Source organism: Oryza sativa, chromosome 5 (assembly GCF_034140825.1).
Source record: "Oryza sativa Japonica Group chromosome 5, ASM3414082v1".
In the NCBI taxonomy this organism is placed as follows: Eukaryota; Viridiplantae; Streptophyta; class Magnoliopsida; order Poales; family Poaceae; genus Oryza; species Oryza sativa.
Genome location: NC_089039.1, coordinates 22,107,753 through 22,123,523, shown reverse-complemented (window position 1 = coordinate 22,123,523; position 15,771 = coordinate 22,107,753). Strand labels below are relative to the sequence as shown.

The 15,771-nt window shown below is 53.3% G+C and overlaps 1 protein-coding gene and 1 long non-coding RNA gene across 2 annotated transcripts; both read right to left on the bottom strand.

The window, feature by feature from the left end:
- Window positions 1-2,632: 2,632 nt before the first annotated feature.
- LOC4338951 (glycerol-3-phosphate 2-O-acyltransferase 6) lies at window positions 2,633-6,487 on the bottom strand. The gene is made up of 2 exons (XM_015783466.3): window positions 5,685-6,487; window positions 2,633-3,820 (listed from the first exon to the last, which is right to left on the bottom strand). The coding sequence occupies exons 1-2, from the start codon at window positions 6,291-6,293 to the stop codon at window positions 2,969-2,971; spliced, it is 1,461 nt and encodes a 486-aa protein (XP_015638952.1). The 5' UTR covers window positions 6,294-6,487; the 3' UTR covers window positions 2,633-2,968.
- A 2,204-nt stretch (window positions 6,488-8,691) lies between these two features.
- Window positions 8,692-10,236, bottom strand: LOC136356460 (uncharacterized). Its single transcript, XR_010741285.1, has 2 exons — window positions 9,628-10,236; window positions 8,692-9,421 (listed from the first exon to the last, which is right to left on the bottom strand). It is a non-coding gene; the product is annotated as an uncharacterized lncRNA (long non-coding RNA).
- Between the last annotated feature and the right edge of the window lie 5,535 nt (window positions 10,237-15,771).

Sequence of the window (15,771 nt, the reverse complement as noted above, 5' to 3'; positions counted from 1 at the left end):
CAGTACCCCCACCCAAAAGCTAAAGTCCATCTTGGCTCCCTTCCCAAACGCAGTGACCAAAAGTCCATATCTGCTCCCTCCCAATTCACCTCTCTCACCATATGTTGGTCCCACGTGTCAATGAGTGATAAAAGAATATTCTTGAGAATATTCTTTTCCATAAAATTTATAAATCATTGCCCGCATTCAAAAAAAAATTTCGACAAATCATTTCCTTGTCCAGAAATTCCAATTAAACTCCCAAAATTCATATCTCCCGATCCGTAATTCCGATTAACCCCGTTCCACTTCCAGTATTCCCGTAAAATCGAGATCTATTTAATGGCACTATTATTTAGTCTAAATAGGATCCTTTTCTTGGTCTTTTGTTTAGGTTTTGATTGATTGCGTATAGTTGCGGTTACCGGATTTTTGTCGATCGTGGGATTTCTCGAAGATTCGTGAAGCTTCGTGAAGACCTTGAGCAAGGCAAGTCACCCTTTGATCATTTGCTCCTATAATTGGAAATTCATTATTATTTTGTTTTCAACTTGCATTAGTAGAATCACACACTTAACTTGCTTGGCCTCGGTTTGCGTGACAAACCGACGGACCTACCCAGCAGTCGCACTAATTTCCGTAGGTCGTACTACCCTGATTCCTTGTCGCTCCACCCTTGTGGTACCTCGGTATTCGTGCTCTCTGAGCGCGTATACCAAATATCCCACATACACCGTTGTTTGTCGAAAACTTGGGAAATGGGTTTGTGAAGCCTTCAAAACCCGACATGTGGTGTCGGTGTGTTTGAAAATAAAATGAATTGTGAAAACTCGCGATGCGGGGGTTGTGCCTATGTGGCACTGTCCCGTATTCGCATATAAGGACCGATTCCTGTGGGAAACTCATCGAACATAATCAAAGTGCAACCACAAGGTGGAATGGGACACCCTGGCTAAGTAACTAGTCGGTTCAGGGAGACCTCGCATGCCAATAGTTGGGAACGCCGGGGGGGTCGGTTGGAGCCAAACCGGGTTCCTGGTAATGCAAGAACGAGAAGCTTGCTGAATTACCGATCGAGGTGGTTGGAGTTTGATTTGTGAACGCCTAAAATGGCCTATGTTTATGTGAGGATTTGATCCTTCTATGTGGCATGAGGTAACCCTGGGTCGGCTTGGGAAAGGCTTTGTTGCGAACCTCCGATACCGACGGGTGTTCGGAATAAGTTCGTATCTTGTGGGTAAAGTGTACCCCTCTGCAGAGGTTAACTAACTGTTCGAACAGCCGTGCCCACGGTCATGGGCGGATGTGAGGTGGTTCCCGTTGCGTAGATTTGTTTGCCTGTGCTTTGTGAAAAGTTGTTGTGGTGTGGGAATCGTAACCAGAATCAGCCTATGTGGCAGATGGACGACCTGAGTGGTCAGAAACGAATCTGTGTGATTCGAGATGTCTGCGGGCATCATAGACTAGGCTTCCCGAGTGGAAGCGGATTGTTGTGCTACTGGGCAGCTGGACTTTGGGAGTCCGAGAAAATGAAAAAGGCTCTGGGAGCCGATTAATCAAGTGGAATGGCTCTGGGAGCCGAGAAGTAATGATCTGACCCGGGAGGTCGGTACATTACTAAATGAGCTGTTGAAAAACATCTCTTAAAGTCGAATAGAGACGCAAGTCTCTTTTCGGCCCAAACTTAGAAAGAAATAAATCACTTAGTGATTTCAAAATGTCTTCAGATAAAAGATTTGCAAAACAACCTTGCCTCTCTTCCAAGCTTGCATTAAACACCTAAGTTCCCGTGACTTGCTGAGTACGAAAGTACTCACCCTTGCTCTACATATATATATATATATATATATATATATATATATATATATATATATATATATATATATATATATATATATATATATATATAGTTCCTCCGCCCTGAAGAGAAGATAAAGTGAAGTGAAGATTAGGGTTTCGTTCTGGTTCCCAGCCGTCGCCTGTGGTGTTGGGTGTTAGACCGTTGGTTCCGCTGCTGCTGTTGTTGTTGGTGTTCGCCTTGTCCGTGTCGTCGGTTGTATTCTCGGGCTGTCTGAGCTGCAACCTAAGTTAAGGTAAATAAGTCCTCTATTTATTTTAAGGATTGCTATGATTCATATTTGTCACCGTGGGTACCAGCACTATGTCCTGGGACAGGTACCGAGATCGCGGTTTCGTAGGAAGCGGTTCACGCCGTTTTCCCTACGACACGCTCCTGTCAGGTGCCGTTGTACGGCGGTATCAGATTGGGGTGTGACAGGCGGCATCGCGGCGGTTAGACCGGCGGGTACACGGCGGTCAGACCAGGGTCGGTGACAGGCGTCAGGAGCAGATCTCGGAGGTCAGACCGGAGATTCAACACCGGTCAGACCGGCTAATCTACTCTGGTCAGACCGATCTCATCGAAATTGAGGGTAACTTTTATTTCCGCTAAAAGTTTTCGGTTTTTGGGTATATCAACCATTCACCCCCCTCTGGTTGGCTTAGTTCTTTTGATTCGATCCTACAATTTTGGAAGATATCATTTAGTGTTTTTCTTTTGTGGGCATGTCGTTTTCTTTAGACTAACCCTGTATATACTCATGTATACTTTGTTTCCTTTCTATTAATATACGAGGCTAAGCTTTTGCCATCCTTTCAAAGAAAAAAAAACATAGCCAAATCTATTATATAGCAAAAGAATTTACATCAGTATGAAACTTATATGACTATATTTCTTGGATTTTTGTAAAAATAAAAGGACAAAGAAATGATCAAAGTCGTTATACCACAAGTCCACAACGAACAACATGAGTTCTACTATGTTGCATCTTCAGTTCTCGTATAAGCACTTGAAGCTTGTTATGTGACAGAAATAACGAAGAAACGAGGCTCCTGGCCATATATATTGGAACCAATAATAGTGGGCGTGTGGCTTCTGGTTCTAGTCCTCATTCGACTCCACACGGCCGTCGGTGCCGGCAAGCATTCGCTACTTCTCCTTGCGCGTGATGCCGATGTGCTCGGACCCCAGCTGCCCGGCGAGCGCCTTCTGCACGTAGTTGGCCACCTCGACCGGCGACTTGCCGCCGCCGCCGGAGGTGAGCTCACTCGGCAGCTGGCTCAGGAACGTGACCTCGTACGCCGGCCGCGGGTTCATGAAGAAGAAGTAAGGGTCCATGCCCTTAAACCCGCGCGCCGTGGAGCCGTGGAACATGGTCTCCCTGGTGGCGATGGCCACCGGCACGATGCGGTCGGTGAGCTCGGCGAACAGCGAGCTGAACCGCAGCAGGAACGCCCCTCGGCAGGTGGTGCCCTCGGGGAAGGCGACGATGTCGACGCCCTCCTCCAGCAGCCGCCGGACACGGTCCGCGTCCCTGTCGCGCTCCCTGCACAGCGCGACGGCGGCCTTGACCGGCGAGGCCGTGAGCGCCTCCGGGAGCCTGGAGCTCATGCCGTACGTTTTCCGAGGGACGCTGTACGTGACGCAGATCACCTTGCGGCCCAGCGCGGCGGCGACGGCGACCTGGTCGAGCACGGTGCGGTGGTTGCACACGAAGAGCACGCCGGGGCTCCCGTCCGGCGGCGGCGGGCGGCCGCGCACCACGAGCCCGACGCCCGTGAGCTTGTAGGCGTAGGAGAGGACGCGCTCGGGGAGGAGCAGGCTGAGGCACGCGCGGAGGAGCGCGAGCGCGAAGCCGACCGGCATCCAGAGGAAGACGAGCAGCGTGTTGATCGCCGTCGGGCGCTGGGCGAGGCGGCCGTCGTGGAGGACGACGGTTCTCAGCAGCTGGCTCTCCGGCACCGGCCGGTGCTTCCGCGAGGTGGTCACGACGTACGCGTCCTGCATGCATGCGTGCACGTGCCACGTTGATCAAGATGCATCATGTCATGCATAGTTCACGTGCATGAAGATGCAAGTATGCAACGGAAATACAGAATAATGCATGGGTCGCTGGTTAAATGGAGAAGTAAAAAAATTAAGGACGCTAGTAGATTAGAATTTACAAACAGAGTACCAGCTTATCCATTATGTAAATCCATCCAAAACTTGCATGCATGCCCGGTAGGTTAATTAATTAACTTACACGGACTAATCAGCTTATTATCATATCAGCATGGTTAACTACTGATTAACTGTAAGTTGAACCAAAGTTTACCCGGTGCTATGTTTGCCCGGTTGCCCCAAACAGCATAATATCGATCTTGACATATGATCGTGATTGTGATGCTCCATCGGAAATTTGGGATCCAGTTATACTAGTAGGACCATTACTTGCAAATATAATGGCCTACCATGAAGCAAAACCGTATTAATTCAGTGCAAACTTCCCAAAGTTGGAGGGAAGAAACAAGGAAATCTGTAGATCATGCATGGCTAGACTTTGGTTTTTCATGTCTGTCTAGCAATCACAAATTTGCTTACGTTCATATTCTCCCTGGCCTTATTTGAGGACATAAGTACATCACAAGTATAAATTCCTACCGAACGGTATTGAGTGGGACCTGTACCAGATATCATGAAACAGACAGGCTAACTCAACCATCCAACCAAGCTGGAGTGATCACTGACAGGCAGCTGCCCTGCTATGAGCCATTAATTGTCCAGTTAGCATATTTAAGACATGAATGCAGGGAACTTGGGAAGAATACGACGTATATCAGTTGATGCAATCCGTGAAAAGAGCTAGATTCAGAGTCACCTACAGAGAAAGGATAACGAGAAAGCAGTGGACGATATCAATGGCACAACTACCTCTCGACTGATCATCTCACCGGTGAATGCAGACACCTAACGTGGAGAGATTGGTCCAGATCGATTAATGCCATACTACAATTATCCTCAGCATAAATGGCAACGAACAAAATGCATACTCGTTGTACTATTCAGTGTATTACATAGTACAAGGAATTAATAATATATTGTTTGTACTGTTGCAGTTAACCTACTTATATATGCCAAAGGGACCACCTATACATTTGTCGACAAATTTTCTCCTAAAAATTTGACAGATGTAATTATAGTACAGTGGTAGTGTAATTACACTGTAACTTATATGTAATTACACTGTAACTTGCATGTAACTACAGTGTAACTTATATATAAGTTTCACATAATTTTGAATCGTTAGATCTATTACAAGATTTGTTTTGGTGAGGAAGAAAACAAATCATAGCACACATATATATGAAAGAATTTATTCCCACAACCTCATTTTATCGAAATAACATATTACGGAGATATTTTTGAAAATTACATACAAGTTACACTATAGTTACAGTGTAATTACATGCAAGTTACAGTGTAATTACACTACGATTGTACTGTAATTACATCTGTCAAATTTTTGTGGTAAAATTTGTTGTCAAATATATAGCAAAATTGTATGCGAAATACTAAGTACATCTCTTTTCAAAAAAAAAATACTAAGTACATAATTGTGCGGCCACATCGCAAAATTCCATATGCAGATATGCTGCCTGCAGGTTGCACTATAAGCTACTTGCCGTTATAAATGTACTGTACCAAATACTAGGACACACGTAATATGAACATGTGTGCTAGTACAATCCTACCTCTACTTTTTAAAAAAGAACTCATTTTTCTACATTTAGACAGGCAGTTGTCCATGTGTAAAAGCAAACTATTTTTGGAACTGAGGTAGTAGTAAGTAGTTAAGGGAATAGGCAATATTCTTTGTCCGTACCTTGCAGATGGCCATGAAGTCGAAGTCGCTCTCCCTGTCCCCCATGCCGACGTCCGGCAGCGCGTCGCCGAACTCCCTCACCACCGCGTTCCTCTTGTGCTCGCGGATGAGCACGCCGGGCTTGGCGACGAAGCCGGTGGCCCTGCCGTCCTCGCCGACCTCCAGCTCCGTGCCGATGACCCTGTCCGCGCCGAGGAACGCCCTCGCGAACGGCTCCACCATCACCCTGGGGCTCGCCGTCACGACGCACCTCCTGCCGAACGAGCTGAACACCCGCCACCCCTCCGGGTGGACGTCGCCGGCGTAGAACCTGGGCAGCACCGACCGCGCCACCGACTCGACGTCCCTCACCTCGAGACCCGCCACGGCGATGTACAGCAGCGCGCGCACGGCGAGGGACTCGGAGATGGTGACGTACGTGAGGTAGACGAAGGGCACGGACATGAGCAGCGCGACCGCGCGGAGGGGGCCGCCGGCCTCGAGCGCGACGAGGAGGTAGTACGGGAAGGCGCTGCGGGACAGGAGCAGCGTGCCGTCGAGGTCGGAGGCCACCGTCTGCTGCGACCGCCCCTCCGTCGAGCACTGCTCGATCGGCTTGAACGGCGACATGCTAGCTTACCATGCAACGAGGGAGACACGGAGCAGCTAGCAGAATGCAGGGGTGTGCGTACGAAAGGAGTATACTAGCAGAAATGGACCGATCTATACGGGTACATGCAAACTAGCAGTGTGTGTGTGCCTCGATCGGTTGAACATTAAATTAGACAGCGAGGATGTGCGTGCTTTGTCGTGATCAAACTTAATTAACATGTTGTTTTCTCAAACGCCAATGAAGTTCATTTTCTCTGAGGGGATTTGACGTACAGTTTCATTCAAGGTGAAGCACAAATAAGGTTACTACACACGTATTCAATTGACCTCTGGGCTCTGGAGCATTTTGTCCTCAGAAAGAAAACAAGCAAATTATTGTACTCTACTCTCTAGAATCCTAAATCAGTTGGTGTCAATAAAAAAAGAATCCTAAATCAGTTCGGGATCAAAGAGGTACGGTGTATCATCATCGAGCGAACGCCCGTGGGCTGTCCATGGCGTATTTTCGCCTGGACCTCTCCATATGCTCCCTTTCGCAGTCAACGGCCAACGGCCCACGGGCGTTCGCTCGATGATTGCCCGCCGCATCGTACGAGCTTTCAAGATTGGGCCGATGAGGTGCTAACGTGTTGTGGATTGGAATAAGTTCACTTCGTGACCCTCAAAAGTGATCGAAATCTAATCCGTGGCCCTAAACCACAAAACCGGATATCTTGACCCCCAAACTCTTAAAACCAGTGTAATTTGACTCCCTGGACGGTTTTGGATGGCGGTTTTGCTGACGTGGCGTCTACGTGGCTGTATTGAACGTGTCTCCTTTACACGCGACGTTGACGTGGCGCTTAGGTGGCATTAGAATTTAAAAAAATAATTCATTTATCATTCACACAGAGGATGACATGCGGGGCTCACTGACATGGGGACCCATTGACAAGTGGGACCCACATGTCATCCTCTCTCATCCCCTTCTTCCTCCTCCCTCTCTCTCCCTTCTCTCATTCTCTCCCCCAGCCTCTCTTCACAACCGGAGCGGCAATGGGGATGGCGGCGGTATCACCGGGCAGGAGCTGGAGCGGTGGTGGGGACGGCAAGGGCGGTAGATGCGGCGGCCATCGACGGGCTCGTGCTAGATGGCGGCGGCAACCATCGGCGGGCAGTGGGGACGGCGACGGCGACCATCGGCGAGTGGGCGGGCGAGGACCGGCGAGGGCGGTAGATGCAGCGGCCATCGACGACGACGGACGGGAGCTAGAGTACTAGCAGCTGTGCCTGCCGCTGCCGCCGCCGCCGCCTGCCGAAGGGGAAGAGAAATCGTCGGGATCTCGTCGCTCGACGCCGCCGTCGCTGGGACGGAAGGGGCCGAGCCTGCCTCTGCCGCTCTCCGTCCATCTCCGGTCCTTCCCTTCTCTCTCTCTCTCTCTCCCCTCCCCCTTTGCTGCGCTGGAGTGGCGGGCGAGGCCGGTGCGGCGGCGGCGACGACAGACAAGGGCTGGAGCGGCGTCGGTGGCTAGCGAGGGCCGGAGCGGCGACGGCGGCGGGCGAGGGAGGGAGGAGAGGCGGCGCCCCCCGAGATTTCGCCAGCCCGCTGCCCCTCTTACGCCCGCAACGCCGACAACATCGTCACCAGGGTCCCCTCCTACGCCTCCACCCGCCCTTGCCCGCCTGCCCTCCCGCCGCCGCCGCCGGCGGATCCCGCGCGCCGCTGGCCCCCTTCAGCCGTCACACGGCCGCCACTTGCCGAAGGGAAGAGAAATAGAGAGGGGGATGATGATTTATGTGGGCCCCACGTGTCAGTGGGTCCCACCCACACTTTTGGTGGATGAGAAATGGGTCCCACATTTTTTTATTTCTAATGCCTCCTGAGCGCCACGTCAACGCCACGTGGAAAGAAGACCGAGTCAATACCGCCACGTAGACGCCACGTCAGCAAAACTGCCATCCAAAACCGTGCAGGGAGTCAAATTGCTCCGGTTTTAAGAGTTGGGGGGTCGAGATATCCGGTTTTGTGGTTTAGGGTCACGAATTAGATTTCGGTCACTTTTGAGGGTCACGAAGTAAACTTATTCTTTGTGGATTTGAAAGATTAGTGGGCCATCGCGCTCGGTCGGCTGCATGCCTGCATCTCTTCATCTCTTGGTGCAACGGTGCAATCACGATTCACGCGGCAAGGGTCTCATCGAGACTGTGATCAGAGAGAAACTTTAATCAATTCCCCGCCCGCCCGTCTCACTTTGCTCTGTATCCAACCCACAAACCTTAGCGTCGATGTGTCGGAATCCAAAATTCTCATCGAATCGAACAAATTTGATGGTTTTGTACCGCGGTTGTTCTAACCTTTCATGGTAGATTGATGGCAAGGACGTCACGAAACTAGAGTACCTAGTGCTTCATAGCTTCAAGAAAAGGTGGGGAAAGCTTAGCGGTGCTCACTCCACGTAGGGATATACACTATCCAAATATTTCAATCGAGCTTGACATAGCGAAAAGGAAGAGAGCACCCTATAAAGACAAGATAGGGCACGAACTTTCTTCGGAAGCTCGGTTGCTCTGCCTTGCATATACATCGACCACTTGGATCTTTTGCAATGACGACGACATCCCAAATTTGAGAAGATATGAATACGTATGTTGTCCTGCTTGGGCGACTTGCCACTGCCAGTGCCACACAAGCAGGATTGACATGCTAACGCTGACACGGCAGGCCGATCAGGAACGTGGAACAGCCAAACAACAGCTGAGGTGGAAAAGGAACGCACAGTGCTACGAGCAGCTCGCTATCTATCTGTTCGCTTCTCTCCTGATCCGTTGCGTAGAGTAGCTCTGGATAACGCGGCGCACGCGCGACACACGTATAAGAACATGTGCTCGACAACTTGTACGCCCTCCTCCTTGACTCCCCTTCTCCCATCACGTCATGCAACAGGCACGCCAAGGAAAAAAGAAGCGAGCTCATCCGAGCGCGCATGAGCTGCGATCCTTGTAGTGCGTTTCGTAAGCAAGCTAGCACACTAATTAATGGCCTGTTTGGTTGATACCCTGAGTACCGTGCCTGAGAAAATTGCATGACTATCAGGCATAGAAGAAGCTGATGAAGATGGCCTGGTCATGCAGCCTGACATTTTACTTGTTTGGTTGTCTACCTTTGCCTGAGAGGAAGAAACATGATTAGGATCTGGATGAGAACCGCTAAGTCAGGTACTAATTATAATTAGAAAAAAACACAAGGAAAAAAATCCCTAAATCCACGCATCTAGCAAAATCTGCAACAATTTCTTTCAGCTGGTTGCCAATTGATTCAATCAAACAAACCATGAAAGCCTTCACGGTATCAGATCTGGAATGGCTGCAGTACCTGTTTCCTTCCCGTGCTTCACGCGAACGGCGGATACAAGTACAACAAAGCGAAGCAGCAGGATGCAGAGGGATCCAGCGAGTCAGCCTCTTCCTCGGTGAATCCAGCAAGGGTGGAGGTGACTGATTCACATGACGGCGATGGAGACAACAACTGCAGCAGCTCCGCGTGACGATGGCGGCGGCGGCGGTGGCGGGGGCACGCGTGTAGCTGTTGAAATCCTATCGTTCTCTCCACATAGAAGAAGATTACGGTGGTAAGTGGACTCGCCTGGAGCTCAGACGACCTATTTTGGTCGCCTGGCTCAGGCTAACGACGTGCGGGAGGACATCAGGCCAGGCGTGGAATCTTGAGTCTCAGGGAGACAACCAAACAGCCTCACGTTATACTCAGGCAAGCAATTTCTTCTCAGGGCAGCAACCAAACATGCCCAAGCTACTCCAGTTAGCTTCAAGATTCAAAAGACTAAAAGAACTCGACCTCCTCTTTACAAGGCAGAATTACACACGCGATGTCAGATGTATATTGGCATATGGTACGGGCGTGTCAATGTTAAAGGCGAATATGTACGCAGCCGCGAGCATGGGCCGGATCAGCCCGGGAGGACGCGAAAGCTGCGCGCTGATGCGCCACACCTCTCGCGGCTCGCTCGTGTGATGGGCAGCGGCCGGCCCGATCGCCCGCGCGCGCGGAACGGATAGCGGCGAGATGTTACGGCTACGGTGAGGCGCGCGTCACGTTGCGTACGCGGACGGTAAGAAATGTGCGGGGAGGATAAGGCGGGGGTGGAAAACCGGGGCGCGGCGCAGCAGGTGGAAGCTGGCGACGGAGTTCTCTCGACGGATCGGGGAGCAGAGCAGAGCAGGGGATAAGGACGGCTGTCGTCGGATCGTTGGCGCCTCGACTCTCGCCTGGTCCCCCTGGAGATGCCAAGGCCAACACGAGGAGACGAGGGGCTGGTTTGATTTGAAATCTAAATTAGACTTACTAATATTTAGCAATTTAAATAGTGCTTAGTATTTATTTGGTTTGAAGCCAAATTTTGGTATGCCTAAGAAAATAGGTCATTTCAATAGTAAACTTAGCCTATTTTGGCTTTAATCCAAACACAGCTTTGCTTTACTAAAATTAGTCATGCCAAAACTTACCAAAATTTAGCATTGACAAAATTTGGTAAAACCTATTTAGACCACAGACTAAACCAACCCGAGGAGAGGGGGATTTCATAGGCAAGATTTTACTGTGTTCTGCACGGGGGCCCTAGCATCCTCCTTTTGATACTGCAGACAAGATTGTGAGAGATTTGATCCACAGATGAATGAATGAAGTGCCAGGGTTGAGGGAAAAGTTTGCCTTACTACTGTGGTATCAGTAAATCTGCACATGCTCCTGCTGCACCATCGGTTGCACCGTCGCTCTCTGTCCCTTTGTAGTACGTAGTACCTGGGATTATGAGCTGACACTGAGCGCGTCATTTTGGATATTCCCATATAAACACAAACAACTGACGGTTTACGTTTAAGCGTACAATCTGAACAACCCTCTCCACAATGGTCCACCATCACTTCATGTGTCTCTTCTTTTGGGGAACTCACTCCATGAGTCTTGACTTGTTTTCTAAAATGAACTAACTGCACATGCAATTGCAATTTACTGCGAGTAAATTACATATGGTATCGTGACACGCGATTTAAAGATAGTCGAGGCAGAACTTATCGCTGGCCGCTGGAGTCTGAAATACTCCTAGTATATTGTCCATTCAAATCGCCGAAAAATGAGAATCTCGAACCATTCGGGGTCTGTTTAGTGTGGTTTTTGCACCATTTTAGCTGTCCCGTTGATCAATTCAGTTCTGCCCAATTAAATTTACGCTGCACCATTTGGTGTGGTTTTTAAGTTAGTACTCCCTCCATTTCATATTAGAAGACTTTCTAGGATTATCCACATTTAAATAGATGTTAATAAATCTAGATACATATATGAATATGAATATGTATATATGTATATATATACATATGTATATATATATATATATCTATGTATGTATGTATGTATATATATGTATATATATATATGTATGTATGTATGTATATATGTATGTATGTGTCGGTGACATGGGGCCGGGGGTATCGTGACTAGAGAGGCTTGGGTAGCCGCGGTCACCCACGTGGCCTGACCCCCTCGGGGGGGTCGGGCCCGAGGATGACGTGGCCACCCCTCCCTCTGTCTCCCCGAGGGGTCGGACCGCTCCCGTTTCGGCCCCGAGGGCTGGGGCGCCCCGACCCCTGTGGTTTCGGCGCCACGTGTGTGGGTTAGGTGAGCACAGCGGGGCTCACCTAACCGCATTTATAGCAGGTTGGACGAGCGCGCCACGCCACATTTAATGCGGCGCAGCGCACGCTTATCCGGTCCGTGACCGATCGCGGTGTGTGACCGGTCATAGACCGGTCAGATCGCGGGTTAGGTGGCAACAGGCGGCCTGTCACACGCCTTGCCCCGTCCCGTCGGAATGATGAGAGCTTCCTGGCTCTCGTCCCTAGCCGGAGCCGGCGTGCTAACTCCTGGAGTTGGTATGTCAGTCCCGGTCAGATCCATTCCAGGCTTCAGCGCAAGCATGGCAAGGAAGTCGCTGGCCATTAAATGAAGGTTGAAATGGGCGTCCACCGGGAAAGCAGGCGAGCGGGGCAGGAGGCGTGTGCTCTGCTTGTCAGAGGTCACTTCCGGCTGTAGACTAACCCTCATTGTAAAAAGCATGTTTCCCCTCTTAGGCAGCTAGAGGCCCATGTGGTGACCCCTTACCAGATAAAAAGGAGGCCCAGGCCTGGGGGGAAAAAGGGGTTCTAGAGCAAAAAACTCTGTCTCGCTCTCCGGCTCTCTGTATTCCTTCACGCACAGATCCACCAGAACACAGGAGTAGGGTGTTACGCTTCTCAGCGGCCCGAACCTGTCTACGTCGCCCGTGTCTTGTGCATTTCCTCTCTCGCTGACGTTCCTCAGATCGAGGGCGAAGAACCTCACTTAGCGCCCCCGGCCGAACCGGCAAAGGGGGGCCTGCGCGGTCTCCCGGTGAGGAGCCCCACGCTCCGTCATCTGGCGCGCCAGGTAGGGGGCGTGCGTGTCTTTCTAAGCCCTCGTCCTCTTTCGTGTGCGCCAAGCTTCTCCCGCTCAGCCCAATGGCCGAACGGGCAGTGGCGCACAGCCTCTCTCCGAACGCTAGCGGTGACGACGGGGAGCAGAACCCGCGCCGTCGGGCTCGCACCCCACCGTCCCCCTCTCGCCGAAATCTTGGGCGGGGGGGGGGGCGCTCGGGGAGGTCGAAGGATCCGCGACTTCGCCGCCCGCGGGCGAAGGGGGAGGACGGTGAGACGGGGCGCGTCGCCGCCTCGTCTACGGCGATGGCGGCACGCCCCAGGGCGCGCTCCTGCGTCACCCGCCCGTCGTCCCCGATCCAGAGACTCCAGCCCGACGTTGGCTGGATGACGTGGCCGACTTGGTCATGACGGCGCAGCAGCGCCTAGGCGCCGGCGGGCGGTCCTCCGCCACCGAGGCCTCTGGCGCAGCCGCCGCCAGCTCCATGTCGTCGAGGCGGAGGGCGCGGCGAGCGGCGGCCGTTACCCGCCGTTCGTCCGCCATTCCCTCGTCAACGCCTCCGACCCAAGAAGATGTGCGTGGGGGGCCGGATGCCCGCCTCGATATCGAGCGCCGGCGCGACGCTCGTCGCGCTGCCCACGCAACGGAGGGCGCTTCCTCGTCCGGAGCGCCACTTCGGTCCGGGCACGGGGGCCGGCCCCCCGTGTCCCCGGTTGGCGGTGCCGGCTGTCGAGCCTTTGTGGTGACCCTTCGGAACGTTCGTTGGCCCCCAAGGTTCCGGCCCACCATCACCGAAAAATACGACGGAAGCGTCAACCCCGCCGAGTTTCTCCAGATCTACACGACCAGGATCGAGGCCGCCGGGGGTGACGACAGGGTCATGGCGAATTTCTTCCCTATGGCCCTAAAGGGTCAGGCGCGGGGTTGGCTAATGAACTTGCCACCCGCGTCGGTCCACTCTTGGGAGGATTTGTGCCAGCAGTTCACCACGAACTTCCAGGGCATATATCTGCGCCCAGGCGAAGAAGCGGACTTGCATGCGGTACAGCGAAGGGACGATGAGTCTCTTCGCTTGTACATTCAGCGGTTCTGTCAAGTCCGCAACACCAAACCCTGCATTCCCGCACACGCGGTGATCTACGCGTTCAGGGGGGGCGTGCGGCACAACCGCATGCTCGAGAAGATCGCCTCCAAGGAGCCCCAGACCACCGCGCAGCTTTTTGAGCTCGCGGACCGTGTGGCTCGCAAGGAGGAGGCCTGGACCTGGAACTCCTCCGGTTCTGGTGTGGCAGCTCCGGCCCCCCCGAGTCCATCGCTCGGTCAGGGCGGCGGGACAGGACGAGGAAGAAGGGGTCGGCCCGTTCCGACGACGAGGGTCATGTCCTCGCCGTCGAGGGCGCTTCGCGGGCCCCTCGAAAGGGGAGGCCTGCGAGCGACAAAAAGAAGGAGGCCGGCGCTCCCAGCAGGGAGCGCCCAACCGGCAAGTGGTGTACCGTGCACAACACCTCCCTCCACGACCTCGCGGACTGCCGCGCGGTCAAAAGTTTGGCTGAGCGGACGAGGAAGTGGGAGGAGGAGAAGAGGCAGGAGCGCCGTGAGGGCAAGACCCCGGCGGCTCCCGCCGGCAACCGGCGAGGTGAGGCCAAGCAGAAGGCCACCGCCGAGGACATCGACGATGGCGACGATGACCTGGGGTTCCAGGAGCCTGAGGCCACCGTCGCCACCGTCGATGGGGGAGCGTGCGCTCACGCTTCTCGCCGGAGCCTCAAGGCCATGAAGCGAGAGCTTCTGGCCGCGGCCCCTACCCATGAGGCGACGCGGCGGGCGCGGTGGTCGGAGGTTGCCCTCACCTTCGACCAGACCGACCACCCGCCGTGCGTTGCCCGGGGAGGACAGATCGCGATGGTGGTTTCCCCCACCGTTTGCAATGTGAAGTTGGGGCGTGTCCTCATAGACGGGGGTGCAGCCCTCAACATCCTTTCCCCCGCAGCCTTTGACGCCATCAAGGCCCCGGGGATGGTGCTCCGGCCGTCCCAGCCGATCATCGGTGTGACGCCGGGGCACACCTGGCCGCTGGGTCATATCGACCTCCCGGTCACCTTCGGTGGTTCCGCCAACTTCCGCACGGAGCGGGTGGACTTCGATGTGGCGGACCTCAGTCTGCCCTACAACGCGGTCCTGGGGAGGCCCGCGTTGGTGAAGTTCATGGCGGCGGTCCACTACGCCTATCTCCATATGAAGATGCCGGGCCCCGGTGGCCCCATCACCGTCCATGGCGACCTCAAAGTCGCGCTTGCTTGTATGGAGCAGCGCGCGGACCACCTCGCCGCGGCGTCCAAGCCCGCGGGTGGCGACGAGAGGCTCGCCACCTCCGTCCCGGCCGCCCCAAGGCAGCGGATGGTCACGTGCGATGAGGTCCCGGTCAAGGAGGTTGCCCTGGGCGACGGCCCGTCCAAGACCACACGAATCGGTGGTCTTCTGGACGACAAATAGGAAGACGCGCTCGTCTCCTTCCTGCGGGCAAACACCGACGTCTTCGCCTGGAGACCGGCGGACATGCCCGGGGTCCCCAGGGAGGTGATTGAGCACCGTCTCGCCGTGCGGCCGGGCGCAAGGCCGGTCCGGCAGAAAGTGCGGCGGCAGGCCCCGGAACGTCAAGCCTTCATCCGCGAGGAGGTGGCGCGACTTCTGGAGGCCGGATTCATCCGTGAGGTCATCCATCCGGAGTGGCTGGCGAACCCGGTCGTCGTTCCCAAGGCGAACGGCAAGCTTCGGATGTGCATCGACTACACCGACCTTAACAAGGCATGTCCTAAGGACCCTTACCCCCTGCCACGCATAGATCAGATTGTCGACTCCACCGCGGGGTGCGACCTTTTGTGTTTTCTAGATGCATACTCTGGTTATCATCAGATTCGCATGGCTAGGGAGGATGAGGAAAAAACTGCATTCATTACCCCCATAGGAACTTATTGTTACACGACAATGCCTTTCGGGTTAAAGAATGCAGGTCCTACTTTTCAACGTACTACTCGAATTTCTTTGGGTAGCCAG